At 43.4% G+C, this 18934-nt stretch overlaps 1 protein-coding gene across 12 annotated transcripts in view; it reads right to left on the bottom strand.

Moving 5' to 3' along the window:
* Positions 1–18934, bottom strand: part of ANK1 (ankyrin 1) — a 422616-nt gene that overhangs the window by 11618 nt on the left and 392064 nt on the right. For 5 of the 12 annotated variants that reach the window (XM_069766920.1, XM_069766922.1, XM_069766924.1 and 2 more), the window contains 3 exons: positions 17417–17588; positions 13805–13888; positions 13085–13237 (listed from right to left, as the gene is read on the bottom strand). In XM_069766920.1, coding sequence (XP_069623021.1) covers positions 13085–13237; positions 13805–13888; positions 17417–17588 — 409 coding nt within the window. Of the gene's footprint in view, positions 1–10429; positions 10572–13084; positions 13238–13804; positions 13889–16618; positions 17167–17416; positions 17589–17779; positions 17831–18934 lie in introns of those variants that run through there. The other 7 variants (XM_069766914.1, XM_069766916.1, XM_069766917.1 and 4 more) reach the window with 5 other exon arrangements.

Below are 18934 nucleotides of genomic sequence, written 5' to 3'. Positions count from 1 at the left end.
TACGTGGGCTGCGCTGCTATATACTACGTGGGCTGCGCTGCTATATACTACGTGGGCTGCGCTGCTATATACTACGTGGGCTGCGCTGCTATATACTACGTGGGCTGCGCTGCTATATACTACGTGGGCTGCGCTGCTATATACTACATGGGCTGCGCTGCTATATACTACATGGGCTGCGCTGCTATATACTACATGGGCTGCGCTGCTATATACTACGTGGGCTGCGCTGCTATATACTACGTGGGCTGCGCTGCTATATACTACGTGGGCTGCTATATACTACGTGGGCTGTGCTATATACTACATGGGCTGATATATGCTACGTGGGCTGCTATATACTACATGGGCTGCTATATACTACATGGGCAGTGTTATATACTACATGGGCTGCTATATACTACGTGGGCAGTGTTATATACTACATGGCTGTGTTTATATGCGATCATGAATCGGGGTATGTGTTAAAGGGGGGGCCCACTGAGACTCTTTCGCCCGGGGCCCTCAAAAACCTGGAGCCGGCCCTGCATGGGAGCTATCACTGCAATCACAAGATCACTGCAATCACAAGATCACTGCAATCACATGGTCACTGAAACCACCGCCGTCTTTTCTTATATACCGTATATAAATCCTGCTATGATGTGTATAAAATTGAGAAAGTGGAAATGGTAAAAAAAAACAAAACTTTTGTACTGGGTGTCCAGTTCTCTATGTCAGTTGACTACATGAACAAATCCGCACATTTTCAGCCCAGCTGAAAATGAGGACATCATATTGTATTGGGGGCATTTTAGGGATATGATATTGTGTTGGGGCACTGTAGGGACATCATACTGTACTGAGGACAGTCTAGGACATCATACTGTGTTGGGGGCACTGTAGGGACATCATACTGTGTTGGTGGCACTGTAGGGACATCATGCTGTGTTGGGGGCACTGTAGGGACATCATACTGTGTTGGGGCATGGTAGGGACATCATACTGTATTGGGGACATTGTAGGGACACCATACTGTATTGGGGACATTGTAGGGACGTCATACTGGGTTGGGGGCATTGTAGGGACATCATACTTTGTTGGGGGCATTGTAGGAACATCATACTGTGTTGGGGGCATGGTAGGGGCATCATACTGTATTGAGGACATTGTAGGGACATCATAATGTGTTGGGGGCATGGTAGGGACATCATACTGTATTGGGGACATTGTAGGGACGTCATACTGTGTTCGTGGCATTGTAGGGACATCATACTGTGTTGGGGGCATGGTAGGGACATCATACTGTATTGAGGACATTGTAGGGACATCATACTGTGTTGGTGGCACTGTAGGGACATCATGCTGTGTTGGGGGCACTGTAGGGACATCATACTGTGTTGGGGCATGGTAGGGACATCATACTGTATTGGGGACATTGTAGGGACATCATACTGTATTGGGGACATTGTAGGGACGTCATACTGGGTTGGGGGCATTGTAGGGACATCATACTTTGTTGGGGGCATTGTAGGAACATCATACTGTGTTGGGGGCATGGTAGGGGCATCATACTGTATTGGGGACATTGTAGGGACGTCATACTGTGTTGGTGGCATAGTAGGGACATCATACTGTGTTGGGGGCATGGTAGGGACATCATACTGTATTGGGGACATTGTGGGGACGTCATACTGTGTTGGGGGCATTGTAGGGACACCATACTGTGTTGGGGGCATTGTAAGAACATCATACTGTGTTGGGGGCATGGTAGGGACATCATACTGTATTTAGGACATTGTAGGGACGTCATACTGTGTTGGTGGCATTGTAGGGACATCATACTGTGTTGGGGGCATGGTAGGGACATCATACTGTATTGGGGACATTGTAGGGACGTCATACTGTGTTGGTGGCATTGTAGGGACATCATACTGTGTTGGGAGCATGGTAGGGACATCATACTGTATTGACATTGTAGGGACATCATAATGTGTTGGGGACATGGTAGGGACATCATACTTTATTGATGACATTGTAGGGACATCATAATGTGTTGGGGGGATTGGTAGGGACATCATACTGCATTGGGGACATTGTAGGGACGTCATACTGTGTTGGTGGCATTGTAGAGACATCATACTGTGTTGGGGGCATGGTAGGGACATCATACTGTATTAAGGACATTGTAGGGACATCATACTGTATTGGGGACATTGTAGGGCCATCATATTGTGTTGGTGGCATGGTAGGGACATCATACTGTGTTGGTGGCATTGTAGGGACATGATACTGTGTTGGGGGTATGATAGGGACATCATATTGTATTGGGGACAATGTAGGGACATCATACTGTGTTGGGGGCATGATAGGCACATCATACTGTGTTGGAGGGACTGTAGGGACATCATACTGTGTTGGGGCATGGTAGGGACATCATACTGTACTGAGGACATTCTAGGGCATCATACTGTGTTGGTGGCATTGTAGGGACATCATACTGTGTTGGGAGCACTGTAGGGACATCATACTGTGTTGGTGGCATTGTAGGGACATCATACTGTGTTGGGGGCACTGTAGGGACATCATACTATGTTGGGGGCATGGTAAGGACATCATACTGTATTGGGTAGGGACATCATACTGTATATGGTAGGGACATCATACTGTATTGAGGACATTCTAGAGCATCATACTGTGTTGGTGGCATTGTAGGGACATCATACTGTGTTGGGGGCACTGTAGGGACATCATACTGTGTTGGTGGCATTGTAGGGACATCATACTGTGTTGGGGGCACTGTAGGGACATCATACTGTGTTGGGGGCATGGTAGGGACATCATATTGTTTTTAGAGCACTGAGGGGACATATTTTTCCAGAGTGCACTGTGGGGTCATAATACTGTGCCTGTGGAGGGTAGTGTTGGACTGGGGTGCCAAGGGCCCACCAGTAATATTGTCTTTGGGGGGGGGGGGGGGCACTTTTCACCTGCATGCAAATATTACGCTACCCTGGTCACAAATGTACCTATATTGCTATAAAATAATAAACTGGGTAGTTTGTTTAATGATGATCAGATGCTGCTTTTTTCTGTACAGAGTGAATAAAGTGAATTATGCTAAGCACTGCCCATGCAGTGCCCAGATCTGTACAGGGGCCCACCGGGAGATTCCCCTGTTCCCCTATAGACCAATCCATGCCGGGTGGAGGGTATTGTGGGGGCACTTTGTGTGGAGCAATTTACTATGGGGAAACAATACTTTATGGGTACCATGAAAGGGGTATCATAGTGGGTGAGAACATTAAGTAGATTCGGGAAGGGCACAATTACTGTGATCCTGCCATAATGTCTTTAAAAACTTGGAGTTATGCCCCTCTGTGAGTGCGACTATTTTTTTTTCTGGAATGGATGGAGGGGGAAGGGCCCAAGTTTGACTTTTTCTACCAGGCCTCATGATCTACATGTACAGTGTGTTCCTGGGTTGACAAGTGAGCAGATTCCAAGCATGATTATGGAGGAATGTGGCACATAATGCCGAGTTGGCACTGGTGGAAGGGTAAATCATACTAGACCAGTGGATATACTCATACATCTTAGTCTAGACATTAAACGAATGAGGTGATAATTTCCCTGAAAATTCAGATCTCTGGACATACTGTACCGTATTACAGAGTTGCCCTTGAGCAGTGGGCCCCTGTCAGCTGCCAATTTTATCCTATTATTAAAACAGATCTGTTTGAGCTGATTGGTTTCTGTTGATATTCATACTTCTCAAATTTCTCTTCTCCTTAGAACATAAATCCGCTATAACTTACATTTACGCACATAGTCATGACTGAAAACTGCAGTGCTGCTCTTCATATCAACATACATGCTGGTGCAAAGAAAAGCAACATGGCACCAGACAGTAACAGGTATTCAAAGAATTCACTTCTAAATTGTCCTTCACCATTGAAACAGTCGAAAACTGTGAGCCCCAGGGCAGCTGCCAGTCCTATAATTAGAGGTGCCTTTGTATTAGGTGTTACCATGCCCAATACCAAGCTCTTACAGCAGATATAGCCTTTCACAAAGAGCTTTGAGCTATGGCTACATGGCGACTTTGGTCAAGTGACATTATGATTGCCCTACTTCTGGTGGATTTCCATACCATGTTAGTTTTTTCTTTCTTTATGACCACGTTTACCATCATTAGTTGCCTTCGCTGTGTAGCCCTAGCCTTATTAGTTCTTCTGCTTTTCTTCATGCAAGAGTGGTGGTCAACTGGTGGTTCCAAGGCCATATATCTCCTCTAGGTGCTTTTCCTGTTTCCCAAGACTCCCCACTTCCACACTACTCTGTAAGTTGTGCTATATAAAGCCCCCCCACACACATTAGCTTGCTGTTGGCCAAACGTTCACTCAGGTGACCACTATCTCCCCCGAGTCCGCCATACTCAGGGAACATTCTCCGAGAGTGCCACAGCTAGACTCCTCTGGCAGAAGCTTATCTCCTGCAGAACAGAAGGATCATCCGTTAGAAATCCAACTTGCCAAACCATCTATCCCCCGGCATTGTATGGGGTAAAGTTGGGCACACACATTAGACTGTTGGCAGATTCCGCCGATATCGTTGGGTTCGGTCAACTTCGATATCGTTGGGTTCGGTCAATCTAATGTGTGTGTGTGCACCTTAAGTCATACTGTTGGGCCCCCCACTCAAGCCCCTTACAAGCTTGCAGTGTCTCCTATTTTTTGCAGTGGACAAAGGTCGTGGAAAAGTAAACGGGGGGCTACTGAAGCAACCATGCTATAGTGGAGAGTGACTTTGTATGTGACGACACCTCTCTGTGACAAACATGAGACATGACCTTAGAATGTAATGTTGGATCTCTGATGGAGTCAAACCCCCATAATAAGGTTGGATAACCATCTAATTCCACCAAAAATACAAGACAAAATAGTCTGGACACCATGACAGACTAGGTTGGAGGTCTTTTCGTATGTCGGAGCATAAATTTAAAAGTGTCGTTCTTGTGAGTGCTGCTCTTGCCTTGTAAGTGTTCACTGTGGTGATCAAGGACATATCAGTAAAATATCAGACCCCCTATGTACTTTGAGGTTGGACAGGTCTCCAACTGGACAGGATTGTGTGAGAATGAGATCAACCTGCAAATGGGCGACATAACGAGGAGCAAGAAATGTGGAGAATCAGGAAAAACATCAACAGGAAGGAACGAAGTACAGGAAAGTCATGCCAGGTGATAGTATGGTGTGGTGCGGTGAAGAAGACTCGGGATTGTGGGAAGATTGTGGAATGGGTCAATTATGGATAGATAGAAGAATTCTCGGAGTGGCCATTGCGTTTTCAATTAAGAGAGGTGAGTAGGCCACTGCCATACACCCCTGGCGGCTTATCAGTCCTGAGAGCAAAATATCTGGTCGTAGTTGATATTTAACATACCCATGACCTCCTTCCTACAACATCTTCCATGGAGGAGAGAAAGGAGGCCCCTTTATACATAAGAGGTAATCTGCTGGTCTGTTAACACTCCCTTTGACAATGGGATGTGTCCTTACACAGTCTGACAATGTGGGCACTGATAGGACTCCCCCAACTGGCAACACCCAGTTGTCAATTTATTCATAAACTTCTAAGAGGAATAACAGAGGAACGGCACAATACAGAGTTATAAGAAAAGATGATCCAGAATTCCTATTTTATGCTGAATACTAAAATGTACTAAAACATTGAGAGGTGACAGGTTCTCAGAAGAAGACTAAACATGACTGATGGGACATGAATGGGGGAAGAGTACAAGACCCCAGTAGAATCTTAGAGAAAAGACAGATAGTCCTGCTGGAGGCAGATAATAGATTTCACATGGATCTAGGAAAGTATCAGAAGTTAGGAGACAGCACAGAGAAGATTCAACAGAGTGAATCAACGGATTATGCAAGGGAGGATTGCTGGGGGTGCAGGATTTGGGGAAGGCAGGTGGGATCAATGGATGTGTCACATTGAGAGAAAGTACCAGAAGAAGAAAGCATACCTAGGAAACAATGCCTGCTTTATTAAAAGCCAAGATGAATGAAGAGTTGGAAGCATTATTATTCTTTATTAAAGAGGTTGCCCAACACTGGGTCAGCTCCTTCTTAAATGCTGAAGTCCCCTGAGCAAAATAATATATATATATATATATATATATATATACACACACACAGTTAGGTCTATATCTATTTGGACAGAGACAACCTTTTTCTAATTTTGGCTATAGACATCACCACAATGAATTTTAAGCAAAACAATTCAGATGCAGTTGAAGTTCAGACTTTCAGCTTTCATTTGAGGGTATCCACATTAAAATTGGATGAAGGGTTTAGGAGTTTCAGCTCCTTAACATGTGCCACCCTGTTTTTAAAGGGACCAAAAGTAATTGGTCAGATTCAATAATTTTAAATAAAATGTTCATTTCTAGTACTTGGTTGAAAACCCTTTGTGGGCAATGACTGCCTGAAGTCTTGGACTCATGGACATCACCAGACTCTGTGTTTCCTTCTTTTTGATGCTCTGCCAGGTCTTCACTGCGGTGGTTTTCAGTTGCTGTTTGTTTGTGGGTCTTTCTGTCTGAAGTTTAGTCTTTAACAAGTGAAATGCTGCTCAATTGGGTTGAGATCAGGTGACTGACTTGGCCATTCAAGAATATTCCACTTCTTTGCTTTAATAAACTCCTGGGTTGCTTTGGCTTTATGTTTTTGTCATTGTACATCTGTAGTATGAAACGACGACCAATCAGTTTGGCTGCATTTGGCTGGATCTGAGCACACAGTATAGCTCTCAATACCTCAGAATTCATTCGGCTGCTGCTGTCATGTGTCACATTATCAATAAACACTAGTGACCCAGTGCCACTGGCAGCCATGCATGCCCAAGCCATCACATTGCCTCCACCGTGTTTTACAGATGATGTGGTATGCTTTGGATCATGAGCTGTACCACGCCTTCGCCATACTTTTCTCTTTCCATCATTCTGGTAGAGGTTGATCTTGGTTTCATCTGTCCAAAGAATGTTCTTCCAGAACTGTGCTGGCTTTTTTAGATGTTTTTTAGCAAAGTCCAGTCTAGCCTTTTTATTCTTGATGCTTATGAGTGGCTGCACCGTGCAGTGAACCCTCTGTATTTACTTTCATGCAGTCTTCTCTTTATGGTAGATTTGGATATTGATACGCCGACCTCCTGGAGAGTGTTGGTCACTTGGTTGGCTGTTGTGAAGGGGTTTCTCTTCACCATGGAGATTATTCTGCGATGATCCTCCACTGTTGTCTTCCGTGAGCGCCCAGGTCTTTTTGCATTGATGAGTTCACCAGTGCTTTTTTTCTTTCTCAGAATGTACCAAACTGTAGATTTGGCCACTCCTAATATTGTAGCAATTTCTCGGATGGGTTTTTTCTGTTTTCGCAGCTTCAGGATGGCTTGTTTCACCTGCATGGAGAGCTCCTTTGACCGCATATTACTTCACAGCAAAACCTTCCAAATGCAAGCACCACACCTCAAATCAACTCCAGGCCTTTTATCTGCTTAATTGAGAATGACATAATGAAGGGATTGCCCACACCTGTCCATGAAATAGCCTTGGAGTCAATTGTCCAATTACTTTTGGTCCCTTTAAAAACAGGGTGGCACATGTTAAGGAGCTAAAACCCCTAAACCCTTCATCCAATTTTAATGCGGATACCCTCAAATGAAAGCTGAAAGTCTGAACTTCAACTGCATCTGAATTGTTTTGTTTAAAATTCATTGTGGTAATGTCTATAACCAAAATTAGAAAAATGTTGTCTCTGTCCAAATATATATGGACCTAACTGTATAGCTACACTGTGTTCCAAATTATTATGCAAATTGGATTTAAGTGTCATAAAGATTTAATTGTTTTGTTTTTCAAATAAACTTGTGGATGGTATTGTGTCTCAGGGCTCAATAGATAACTGAAATCAATCTTAAACACATGTGATAATTAGTTTTCCAGGTGATTCTAATTAAAGGAAAACTACTTAAAAGTGATGTTCCACATTATTAAGCAGGCCAAAGGTTTCAAGCAATATGAGAAATTGCTGCTGAAAAACGTTAAATAGTGCAATGCCTTGGACAAGGTATGAAAAAATTAGATACTTCACAAAAACTTTGTGATCATCATACTGTGAAGAGATTTGTGACTGAAACAGAGCACAGACAGAGTTCATGCAGATAAAGGCATAATGAGGAAGGTTTCTGCCAGACAAATTCATTTGATTAAGAGAGCAGCTGCCAAAATACCATTACAAAGCAGCAAACAGTTATTTGAAGCTGCTGGTGCCTCTGGAGTCCCTCGAACCTCAAGGTGTATGATCCTTCAAAGGCTTGCTGTGGTGCATAAACCTAATATTCGGACATCCCTAAACAGTGCTCATGAACATAAACAGTTGCAGTGGGCCCAGACGTACATGAAGACTAATTTTCAAACAGTCTTGTTTACTGATGAGTGTCAAGCAACCCTGGATGGTCCAGATGGATGGAGTAGTGGATGGTTGGTGGATGGCCACCATGTCCCAACAAGGCTGCGATGTCAGCAAGGAGGTGGAGGCGTCATGTTTTGGGCTGGAATCATGGGGAAACAGCTGGTGGGGCCCTTTAAGGTTCCTGAAGGTGTGAAAATGACCTCTGCAAAGTATATAGAGTTTCTGACTGACAACTTTCTTCCATGGTCTAAAAGCAGAAACGTGCCTTCAGGAGCAAAATCATCTTCATGCTGACAATGCACCATCTCATGCTGCAAAGAATATCTCTGAGTCATTGGCTGCTATGGGCATAAAAGGAGATAAATTCATGGTGTGGCCACCATCTTCACCTGATCTCAACCCTATAAAGAACCTTTGGAGTATCATCAAGTAAAAGATCTATGAGGGTGGGAGGCAGTTCACATCAAAACAGCAGCTCTGGGAGGCTATTCTGACTTCATGCAAAGAAATACAAGCAGAAACTCTCCAAAAACTCAAGAATGCAAGAATTGTGACGGTGATATCAAAGAATGGGTCCTATGTTAACATGTAACTTGGCCTGTTAGGAGGTTTTGGAGGTAAATAGCTTTTTTGTTCAGGGAATGTGACCTCCTAATGCTGCAAATTCCACAAATGAGCATTTTCAGTTCTTTAAAACAGATCAAGTGTTTAGAAATTCTACTGTGCCTAATAATTTGGAACAGTGCATTGTGGGTTTGTATTCATTTTGGAGATTATACCGTTATCATTGGGAGGTTTCTTCAATAAAATTCGATGTATAATCTAACGGGTGATGACTTTTATTAGACTGACTGTCATTTGCACCGACCATTTAGGAAAATCCGAGAAAAATGTCATCTGCATAATAATTTGGAACATAGTGAATATATATATATATATATATATATATATATATATATATACTGACCATCTTCCTGTAACGTTGGTGCTGGTTCTCCCGACGTGCTTGCGACATTGTCATGCATGTGAGCACTGCAGCCAATCACCACTGCTAATGGTCTGCAGCGTTCACACCTTTCCTTGACATCTGAATTTTGCTCAAGAAATGTGTGAGTGAAGCAACCTAAAAGCAGCTACTGATTCCCCGCAACATGCAGATGACATAACAATATCACGCGAGCACCGGCAGATCCAGTGTCGGCATTGCTGGATCAGTAGGTGAGTATAAGGATTTATTTTTAATTTTACTTTGGAAATTGCGGTATTTAAGAAGGGGATGGACAACCCCTTTAAGTATAGGGAATTCTATTAAACTTTGTTTAGAAAGGTTCTTTGAAGAAGAAGCTGATCACAAAGTGCCCACCTGCTGGAACCTCCTGTGATCAGCTGCAATCTGTGAGGAAACCTTTCAGTAAGTGTTACATTTACCTGCAGCACCGCCACAGGCAGAAACGAAGCATTACACCTTTCCCATTCTTCTCAATGGTGTGTCTACATATTGCAGGACTGGATGAGTCCTCCAGAAAGAGAGATGATCTTTTTTCCCCACCGTTGGCCATAGTTTCATAGTTTTTAAGGTTGAAAGAAGACAAAAGTCCATTGATTTTCAACCTATAACCTAACGTTGATCCATAAAAAGGCAAAAAACATCATTAGATGAGATACCCGTAAAGAAGACTGCCCCTCTAATGTATAAGGAAATGGGAAAAAGAAATCCACATCAGGAGAAAACAGAGGAGGAACATATGAGAGATACAGATATATCATGGAAAAAATCCAGAATCTGGTGGTATTTGATGATGTGGGATATCACGTTGTTGAGTCCTCAGATGTAATTTTTTTTAGTTATTATTGGAGTAAGTAATCCAGATCTAGGTTCGGCCATTTTTAAGGATTAAGGTTGGTCAGAGTTAATGTAGAGGTGCTACTGGTTAAGATGTTACCTGGGATTGCCCCTTATTGATATTTATTACCTGGGTGATTCCCCATTATTTTAGGTGTCCCAGTTTTGTGGTCTCACTGCTGCACTCGTTTGGTGCCGGCTCTTTTCACAATCTGTGCCCCTTTCCTCCCGTCTCCGATCTCTGATCTCAAAGAGTCAAACTCGTCCTCTGCCTGCCGGGGTGGGGAGCAGCCCCCGGGGGGGTTAGAACATGAGGTCAGGGGTGGACATTAAGGATAGGCATTGAGTGACACACGTGTACCACAGAGGAAAGTAAGGGAACAAAGACACAGAAGGGTAAAAACAACAGTGAAATGAGATAGAGAAAAAAAAAGTAACAAATGAATAATTCTTAGAGACATGAAAATTTCAAAGACAGAAGTACAGGAAAAGAGACAAAGGATTTGGTACGATCGTGCAAGTAAAGAATAAGACACAGTCCATCTAATTTGCCTTAGAATTACAGAGAAGTGTCCCATCACTGAAACTAGACATTAAAGTACTTCTGTTAGTCGATGCTGAATTACAATTTGTGTTATACTCCAGAGCTGCATTCATAATTCTACACATTGTCATTGGGAACAGTCAATCATGTCAAAGTTTAGCTTCTGATGTAAAGACTACTAGACTAACCAGAATCGAAAACAGCTATGTAAAGACACAGGACCTGAAAAGGATTCTGGTACATTTATGATCTGAACTTTACAGAAATCAGAAAGCAGATCTGAGGTATAATACAGGCTGTATCTTAGGATAAGTAATGACATATAACATTGTATAATTTTGTAAATATAAGTAAAATAAAGGGTATTCCCACCCCAGCCTTTCATGGCTGAGATAGGTATCACTCCAGAGTCGCACCATTCAATTCTACGAGAGTTAAGGAAAAAGTGTAGCTCCGCCACTCTCTGTTTCCGAAGCCTGGACAGAGTAATTCCAGTCTCAGCTATAAAAAAACTGACATAGAAGTAACTTTTTAATTTCATGGCCTCTTCCATGGGTAGCAATGACGTTGGCCATTACGACAGCTTTTAAATTGGTGGCCGATAGAGACAAGTGCACGTCCCAAAATTTTATCGAGGCAGATTCGCTCCACTCTACCCTAGAAGCATAATAAATGGAAATCCGGGAAGAGTTTACAAAAATATAGTAAACCATTAAACTCATCTGTTCTAGGCCTGCCACTCACCTGTCCTGCTGCCGCAGCTCCCCACTTTGGTCTTCCATGCAGACTAGTCCTCACGTGGTCATGTGGGCAGTTGTTATGATCTGGTGGCCTAGGAGCAGCATGAGACGTACTCTGGAGAAGGTGGTACCTTTACTGACCGCAAACCCTGAACTAGCAGCGCAACTAGAAGTAGCCGTGGGGGGTACCTAACACTCCCTAGACCCCTCGACACAGCCTAAGAACTAACTACCCCTAAAGACAGAGATGGGAAAACTATCTTGCCTCAGAGAAAATCCCCAAAGGATAGACAGCCGCCCACAAATATTGACTGTGAAAGGAGAGGGAAATAACATACGCAGACATGAAATCAGGATTTAGCATAGGAGGCCATACTAGCTAAAAAGAAAGAATAGGACAGAGTACTATGCGGTCAGTATAAAAACACTAGAAAATATCCACCACAGAAAATACAAAACACCACATCTGACTAAAGACATGGAGGGTATATCTGCATCTCCAGAGACAAAGCTAGGCTGCAAAAAATCCTTCACAGACAAAGCTGTACAAAACAAAACAAGAAAATGCACAGACTATAAGGTCCACAGCAGGTGGACAGCAAAAACAAGGCCAGAACTTATCTTTGAAGAAATGAACAGCAGACCAAGTATGGACGTGAATCCTCCAAAAACAATGGACAACTGGCACTGACTAAAGGATAAAGCAGGACTTAAATAGCCCAGCCCAAATTGCAAAAAATGGATACACCTGATAAATGCTGCGATCTAACTACCGCAGCACTACCACTCATAACCACCGGAGGGAGCCCAAGAGCAGAATTCACAACAGGCAGTGACGCATCTTCTTGGCCAAAGAAGAGAAGACCGATCAGAAGCAAGTGGAGGAACGGGTAGTGGAGCCGTGGCAGCAGGACGAATGACAGGTCAGGTCTAGGACAGATGAGTATAATCTCTTCTTATTTCGGGAAATTTGAAAGGAATTTGATTTGTTCCGAAACAAGTCTCCCCTTTTTGGTCGTCTCCAATCTTTTCACAGAATACTAAATAGAAAATCTGCCTAGTTGACAGCAATAAGGGAGTAGAGCTTGAATTACTAGGCACTAATATGATGGCACTGGACATATATACACTATTGAACACGTCTTGACCACGTATCTTCATTCCCATAATTACCTTGTACACGACGGATCAGAGGGATTTTAGCACCATCTTATTTTAGCCACCAATCCTGGAGCAGCCTTTTCCTTCACCCTCAAAACTCACTTCTTTGGGTTTGTTGGTTTGCCAATTACTAAACCACTGGATTACAGGAGAATGATTTAAAGAGAAACCAAACTGGAAATGGCCCTTGGTGATAAAATCCAACAGGTTTATTTTCCGCAAACATTTTGAGGATGGAGCTAAACCCAACAACTGACTGATCAATTAGCTGATCCAGCTGACTTATCCAATAATTGGCCTAAATCCATGGTATCTGAATAAAAATGTAAGAGCCTCGTACCTCTCGATGCAGCACCGCGTACTTCAGGTAATTTGGAGTCTCACTCTCAAGCTCATCTGGCTCTTGTAATGTTCCTTCAATGATCAAGTCTTCGTTGTCCCCCAGATCTGTAGACCCCGGTGGCCCCACCCTGCGGAGGACCTTCCGAACTGTCTGCAGATGATATCAGAAATTAAGATAATATTAACCATGCATCCTAACATAAAGGCCAAGCTGGCACCTAGATGGGTAGTCACTGTGATCCATTATGGTGTCCCCATCAAGGTGGAGAACTAGGAACCCTGAGGCCTTCTTACACTTGACCTCTGCTGACTGCATCCACCCCTGATTATCCACAACCACGTCAGTAAACTTGTTTCTTCTTCCGGTAGGGCTTTTTTTCCTTTATGGACCACTCATTGGCTCCATTGGTTAGCTGACCCCACCACCAGAAGATGAAGCCAGCAGACTGGCAGGGGATACTGTCAGTCATACGTCTGAGGTGCACCAGTCCAGTAGGTGAGTGTTCATTTTATTACTTTACGACTACCCTTGGTCCATTAATAAAATGGCAACCTCTTTAAGGATATATCCATTCAAGATGGAAATGCTGTGCATTTTCAGTGTGGATTGATTTATACACGGAAAATCAGCAGCCGATACTATTGCCAGCCAAGTGAATAAGATTTGAACCATGTAAGCCTATAATAATAAAAGTATACGGACACAATGGACACTCACCTTCTTCGTTACTATGTTCCCTTGCTCATCTGTAAATTCCTCCTCTGTTACTTGCTCCCCAGGAATGTCAGGGACTTCATTCCCCTAAAATTGGTAAAGACGTTACATAACTCCAAGGTACAGGGAACCATTTCTAAACTATTGTTACTACACATTGCATTTGCAGACGCTCATGATTACGAGTCCTATTATGTGATACTCCAGTTTAATGGAGCTTGACCAGACTGAACTGCAAATAGCTCGGGAGATTACAAGTGCTATTTACAGGTCAATGGGTGGTTAAAAGTGGCTCCAAGTCGCTGCTTACATCAGAAAATGCCATCATTTTACAGGGCGGCCCCATTCACAAATATCTCATTTGACTTCCAGGAGCAGAGAACAGGTTTATATTCATTCCTCAACATTGGAAAATCGAGAAGAAAGAGTCATTGAATTCTGGAAATCACAGGATGGATAGAAATGTTAGTGATAAGAAAATTATGAAAAAAATGGTAAGAAAATTTTAAAAACATCAGTCTGAAATATGAGCATTACTTGTAGAAATTCTCATAGTTAAATGTCTTGGCTGCTAAAAATGAGGATGTTAATGGTTGTCTGAGGAATGTTTTTCTGCTCTGAATGCACTTGGGCACGAAATCATCAAGATCTGCTGCTGGCAGCTCCTTTGTAATTGCCGACTGATGATGTCCCAGATTTGTTCTATAAAAGTCCGGAGACACTACAGACAATGGTAGCACGTTTAGGCCACTCAAGTTGCTCATATTAGCACCACCAACATGGGGCATGGAGTTAGTATGCTGAAAAAAGGCTCTTGGGACACTGTCACCACGTGAAGGCCTCTTCATAGTGTTGTCCACATGATCTCCAAACCAATCTCCACGCCCAATCTCCAATCTCCTTGCCCTTCTGCTCCACGGGAGGCTTTTTGGCAGAAGCAGGACTCCTTGCTTTAGAGGACAGATCCCCATTCCAGCCTCCATTGCCAGCTTGCTCTGAATCATGAAAGCCTTTGTGAGTTGGCGTGAGGTCAATAGAGCACCTGACATCTTGCTCGTAGCCCAATGTCGTACAAACGCTTTGTGAAAGTTTATGTAGACAGTGTTTGACATCTTATACTTCATGTTTGATGTCTAGTTTCCCTTGCAGTATAGAATGGATCACTAAGCGCCATTCCTCGAATATGAAGAGACCACACTGGCAACACCATGAAGAGGCCTTCACGAGACAACGTAACATCGGTCCTACTCTCGAGATTATGGTGTGGGGTGACAATGTACAGTAGCCAGACCCATATCATTAAAAGCCTATTGATCCTGTGATTTCCATAATGCCATGACTTTTTCTTCTTGGTGTTGCACTGTTATTGTTGAGTGAATCTATCTATCTATACAGATGATATGAACACTATATTGAGAAAAGTATTGGGACACAAGTCTTAATCATTCAGTTCAGATTTACCATTCAGTCCCATTGCCCTGGTGTATAACATGTGGCCCCTCGCCCCGGTGTATAAAATCCAACTCTTTTCCCCTGCTGGATAACACCTAGGCCCCAGTATATAATATAAAACCCCTTGCCATGCCGTCTGTCTTTACTACCAAGTGACAGAACGGCCAGTGGTAAAGAGCTCCCTGATACCAGCACGGTCCTCTAATAGAAGCCACCGATGCAACCAGTCTGTTCATGACATTTCTTCCTCCTAAATCTTCCCCATCACCTCTGAGTGATATTATTTCAAAGTGGAAGGAACCGCTGCAACTCAGTCATGAAGTGGAGGCCCCATAACATTACAGAGCGGGGGGCCGAGTGCTGAGGAGCAGAGGGCAGAAGTGTCACCAACACTCTGCAGGCTCCATAAGTCCAGATCTGCTCTGGTATTAACATCAGCACAAACATTGAGTTCCTGCCGGGAGCTTCATGGTTGAGCAGCTGCATGCAGCCTTACATCACCAAGCACAACGCCGATGGATGGATGGAGTGGTGTAAAGCCACCACCAATGGACTCTGGAGGAAACTTGTTCTGTGCAGTGACGGATCACACTACTCTATCTGGAGTCTGATGGACGACTCTGAGTTCGGTGAATGCCAGGACAAGGTTATCCGCCTGACTGCATTGTGCCGGATGTACAGTTTGGGGGAGGTGGGATAATGTTATGAGATTCTTATTCAGAGATCGGCCATGGGCCTTAGTTCCAGTGAAGGGAAATCTTGATGCTTCAGTACAACACATTTTTGAAAAGTGTAGCTTATAGTTTTGGGGGAACACTTTGGGGAAGACCCTTTTCTGATCCCAATGACTGTGCCCTGTGCACAAAGCAAAGTCTGTAAAGAAGCTCACAAATGCTCTTCTAGATGAAGGTAAAAAAGTGCCTACAGTCACCTCCAAAATCTTATAGAAAGAGAGGAGAGGAAGAAGTTGTAGCTGCAAAGGGACTGACTCCATATTAATGTCTATAGATGTAGTTCAGGAGGTCATAAAAGCTCCTGTAGGTGTAATATGACGGGATCCTAATACTTTTCTCTATATAGCGTACATCCCATACAACGATTTACAGATCAGAGAATAGTCCTATCATATAAATTCAATATATATATATATTTAGATCTAGCTGGCGCACATTGGCTAGTTGGCTACTACATTTTTGGAACAAGTGCTCCTTCTTTATTCATATACACACCTGCACACACTGCGTCCTATACACTGATATACAGACTGGAGAGCGGTGCTATTATATAAATTAAATATACATACACACATACAGACCACGTCAAAGTCATCAGCGATTCCTTCACTGTACAGAACACACCATTTACCTTGACGATCACCCTCCGTCGGACCACCTTGGTGGTCAGAGTCTCCTCATCGTCATCCACTCCTCCTTCTCCCAGTTCCCGGTCTAGCTCAGTATGAAGGCGACGCAATACAAACTTTGCAGCTCCACGTACAATATGAACCACATTTTGACAGCTCACCACGAAAAAGCCAATCAGGACTATGCAGACCCCCAATTCCGTCACAAATCCCCACATTCTGCCCTACTTATTTAACTGAAACCAAGCAATGGGATAAAAATATCCTTGCGTTTAAAAAAATAAAATAAAAAATTGGGTAAAAATGTTGGTCTCACCCCCAGCTAAAATAAGACGTATACATAGTTATACGTAGGCAAAGCATGCCCGAAACTATCTATGGAGTGTAGGAAGATGTCCTACTATCATGAATCCCTCAGATCAGCACTTCTTTGAGACAAGATCCAAATGTCGGCCCCAAAATCAGCAGATGCGGTCCCCCGTTCAAGTTTGGGGGCTGGGGGGAAGCCCCATATGAAAGCTTCAGGGTGGATGTACGTCTGTGTGATTGTGAATGTCTCAGCTGTTTCATGGGAGGGTCTGAAATTGGAGCTGGTGGGAAGTAAGGCGGAGAGACATTTAATAACCCTCAAAATGGAAAGGGAGAGAGGAAAGAGACGAGGAGGTTGCTGAGGGACATATACCCTCAGAGCTGTCCTGAAAGTCATTACATGTCCCATATTTTCATCGCTACCATACTCGAATTCCATATGATATCTCCTTTTCATTTTTGTCTTTCACCCCCATCCTCAGAGTACCTACCTCTCCCAACCGGCTCGAACTATACACGGTGCTCTGTTGTGTCACTCGTATCCTTGCACTTCCCTTAAATGTTGGATGAAGCTCTTCGTATGGCAAAGGGGCACCATTGTCCTGGTGAGGTGATCGACGAGGAGAAGAGGGTGAGGGGGCATCTGTGCTCCAGTCCAGAACCCTATAGATTGGAAAGACATATAGTTCACACTGTGGTGTGCTCATCATTGGCTAATCTACAATATAGTTAGAGATGGTGGAAGCAATTCACTAAACGTCCTACATATCTAAAAAAAAAAAAACCCTCTGCTAATGACACTGGCTTGGTCATCGAACATATCCAGGAGAGTAACTACCAGGGTAGAAGCGTACCTCTGGCTGATGTAGGGCCCAGTAGAAGAAGCCAGGGAGGATTGCAAGGACCTAAAGAAGATAGTCAAGAGTTTGACTGTGTCGGAGAAGTAGGCCGTGGAGTACAAAGAAGAGAGAGGACCCCATAAGATTGAAATAGGCCACCAATATGGTGCCATGTCTTGCCCCATTGAACTATTACTTATTTCCCACATTCTGTTCAAGACCCTTTGGGAAATTGTCCCCCCAGACACTGCTTTTTTATATTACCTATGGAGTTTAGCACAGTTTCCTATGGCCCGATCGTAAAAATTAAGGGTTCCCTCTCTTCATTGGCTCCATAGGAGCAGTATGGTCGGTCTCTATGGTATCTACACAGGTGAGTGTGATAAGGAAAATGGAGAAAGAGTGTAGATGTGAAATGACCCAGGGATGGAGGGAAAGATGAAACATGGGCTCTGCAAGCACCTCATTTTGAGCCGCCTAAGTCAGAGGAAGGGAAGGTTACCTCTGATGGAAGGTGCCATTTGTGGGCATCTTCACTTGACCTTCCATGGTGATCACTGTAAGGCGGGAGGGATAATTGCAAGACATTGTGGGGTAAGTATATGAGATGAGGTTTGGGTAGATTAAAGGGGTTGTCTCACGAAAAGTATGAGGCAGATAATAGATAGATAGATATTAGATAGATGAAAAGAAGAGAGAGATCAAGGTAGGTAATAGATGGAAAAAGATAGATATAGAAAGGTAGATACATACAAGGTAGTTAGTAGAAAGATTGATACATAAATTAACATGAGGTTGGTAGCCGATAAATAATAGATATTAAAATTATAGATATTTATTAGGCTATTTTTAGTGTGATCGCTGAGGCCGTATGTGAGGGACTATTTCCTCTGTAGATCGGTGGAGGACTACAGGAGATGAGGACTCAGCACACACTGACTGCAATGCTCTCCTAGGAGATTGTGCAGCTTCCTGGTCACATGGGGTGAGCTGTGCCCGCCCACCGAAAGTGCAGAGACCAGAGCAGCAGAGGAGTGAGCAAAGAAGCTGAAAGAAGAGAAGATGACACGAGAGAATTGATGTTACACCTTTGAATTTATATGGCTAGAAGGACAATGGGCATTACTTCAGAGATTTTTTTCATTGTTTTCAGTTTGAAGGATAACCCCT

Source organism: Ranitomeya imitator, chromosome 4, assembly GCF_032444005.1.
Source record: "Ranitomeya imitator isolate aRanImi1 chromosome 4, aRanImi1.pri, whole genome shotgun sequence".
NCBI lineage: Eukaryota > Metazoa > Chordata > Amphibia > Anura > Dendrobatidae > Ranitomeya > Ranitomeya imitator.
Note: the sequence above shows the minus strand (reverse complement) of the source record. Positions and strands in the feature narration are given on the sequence as shown.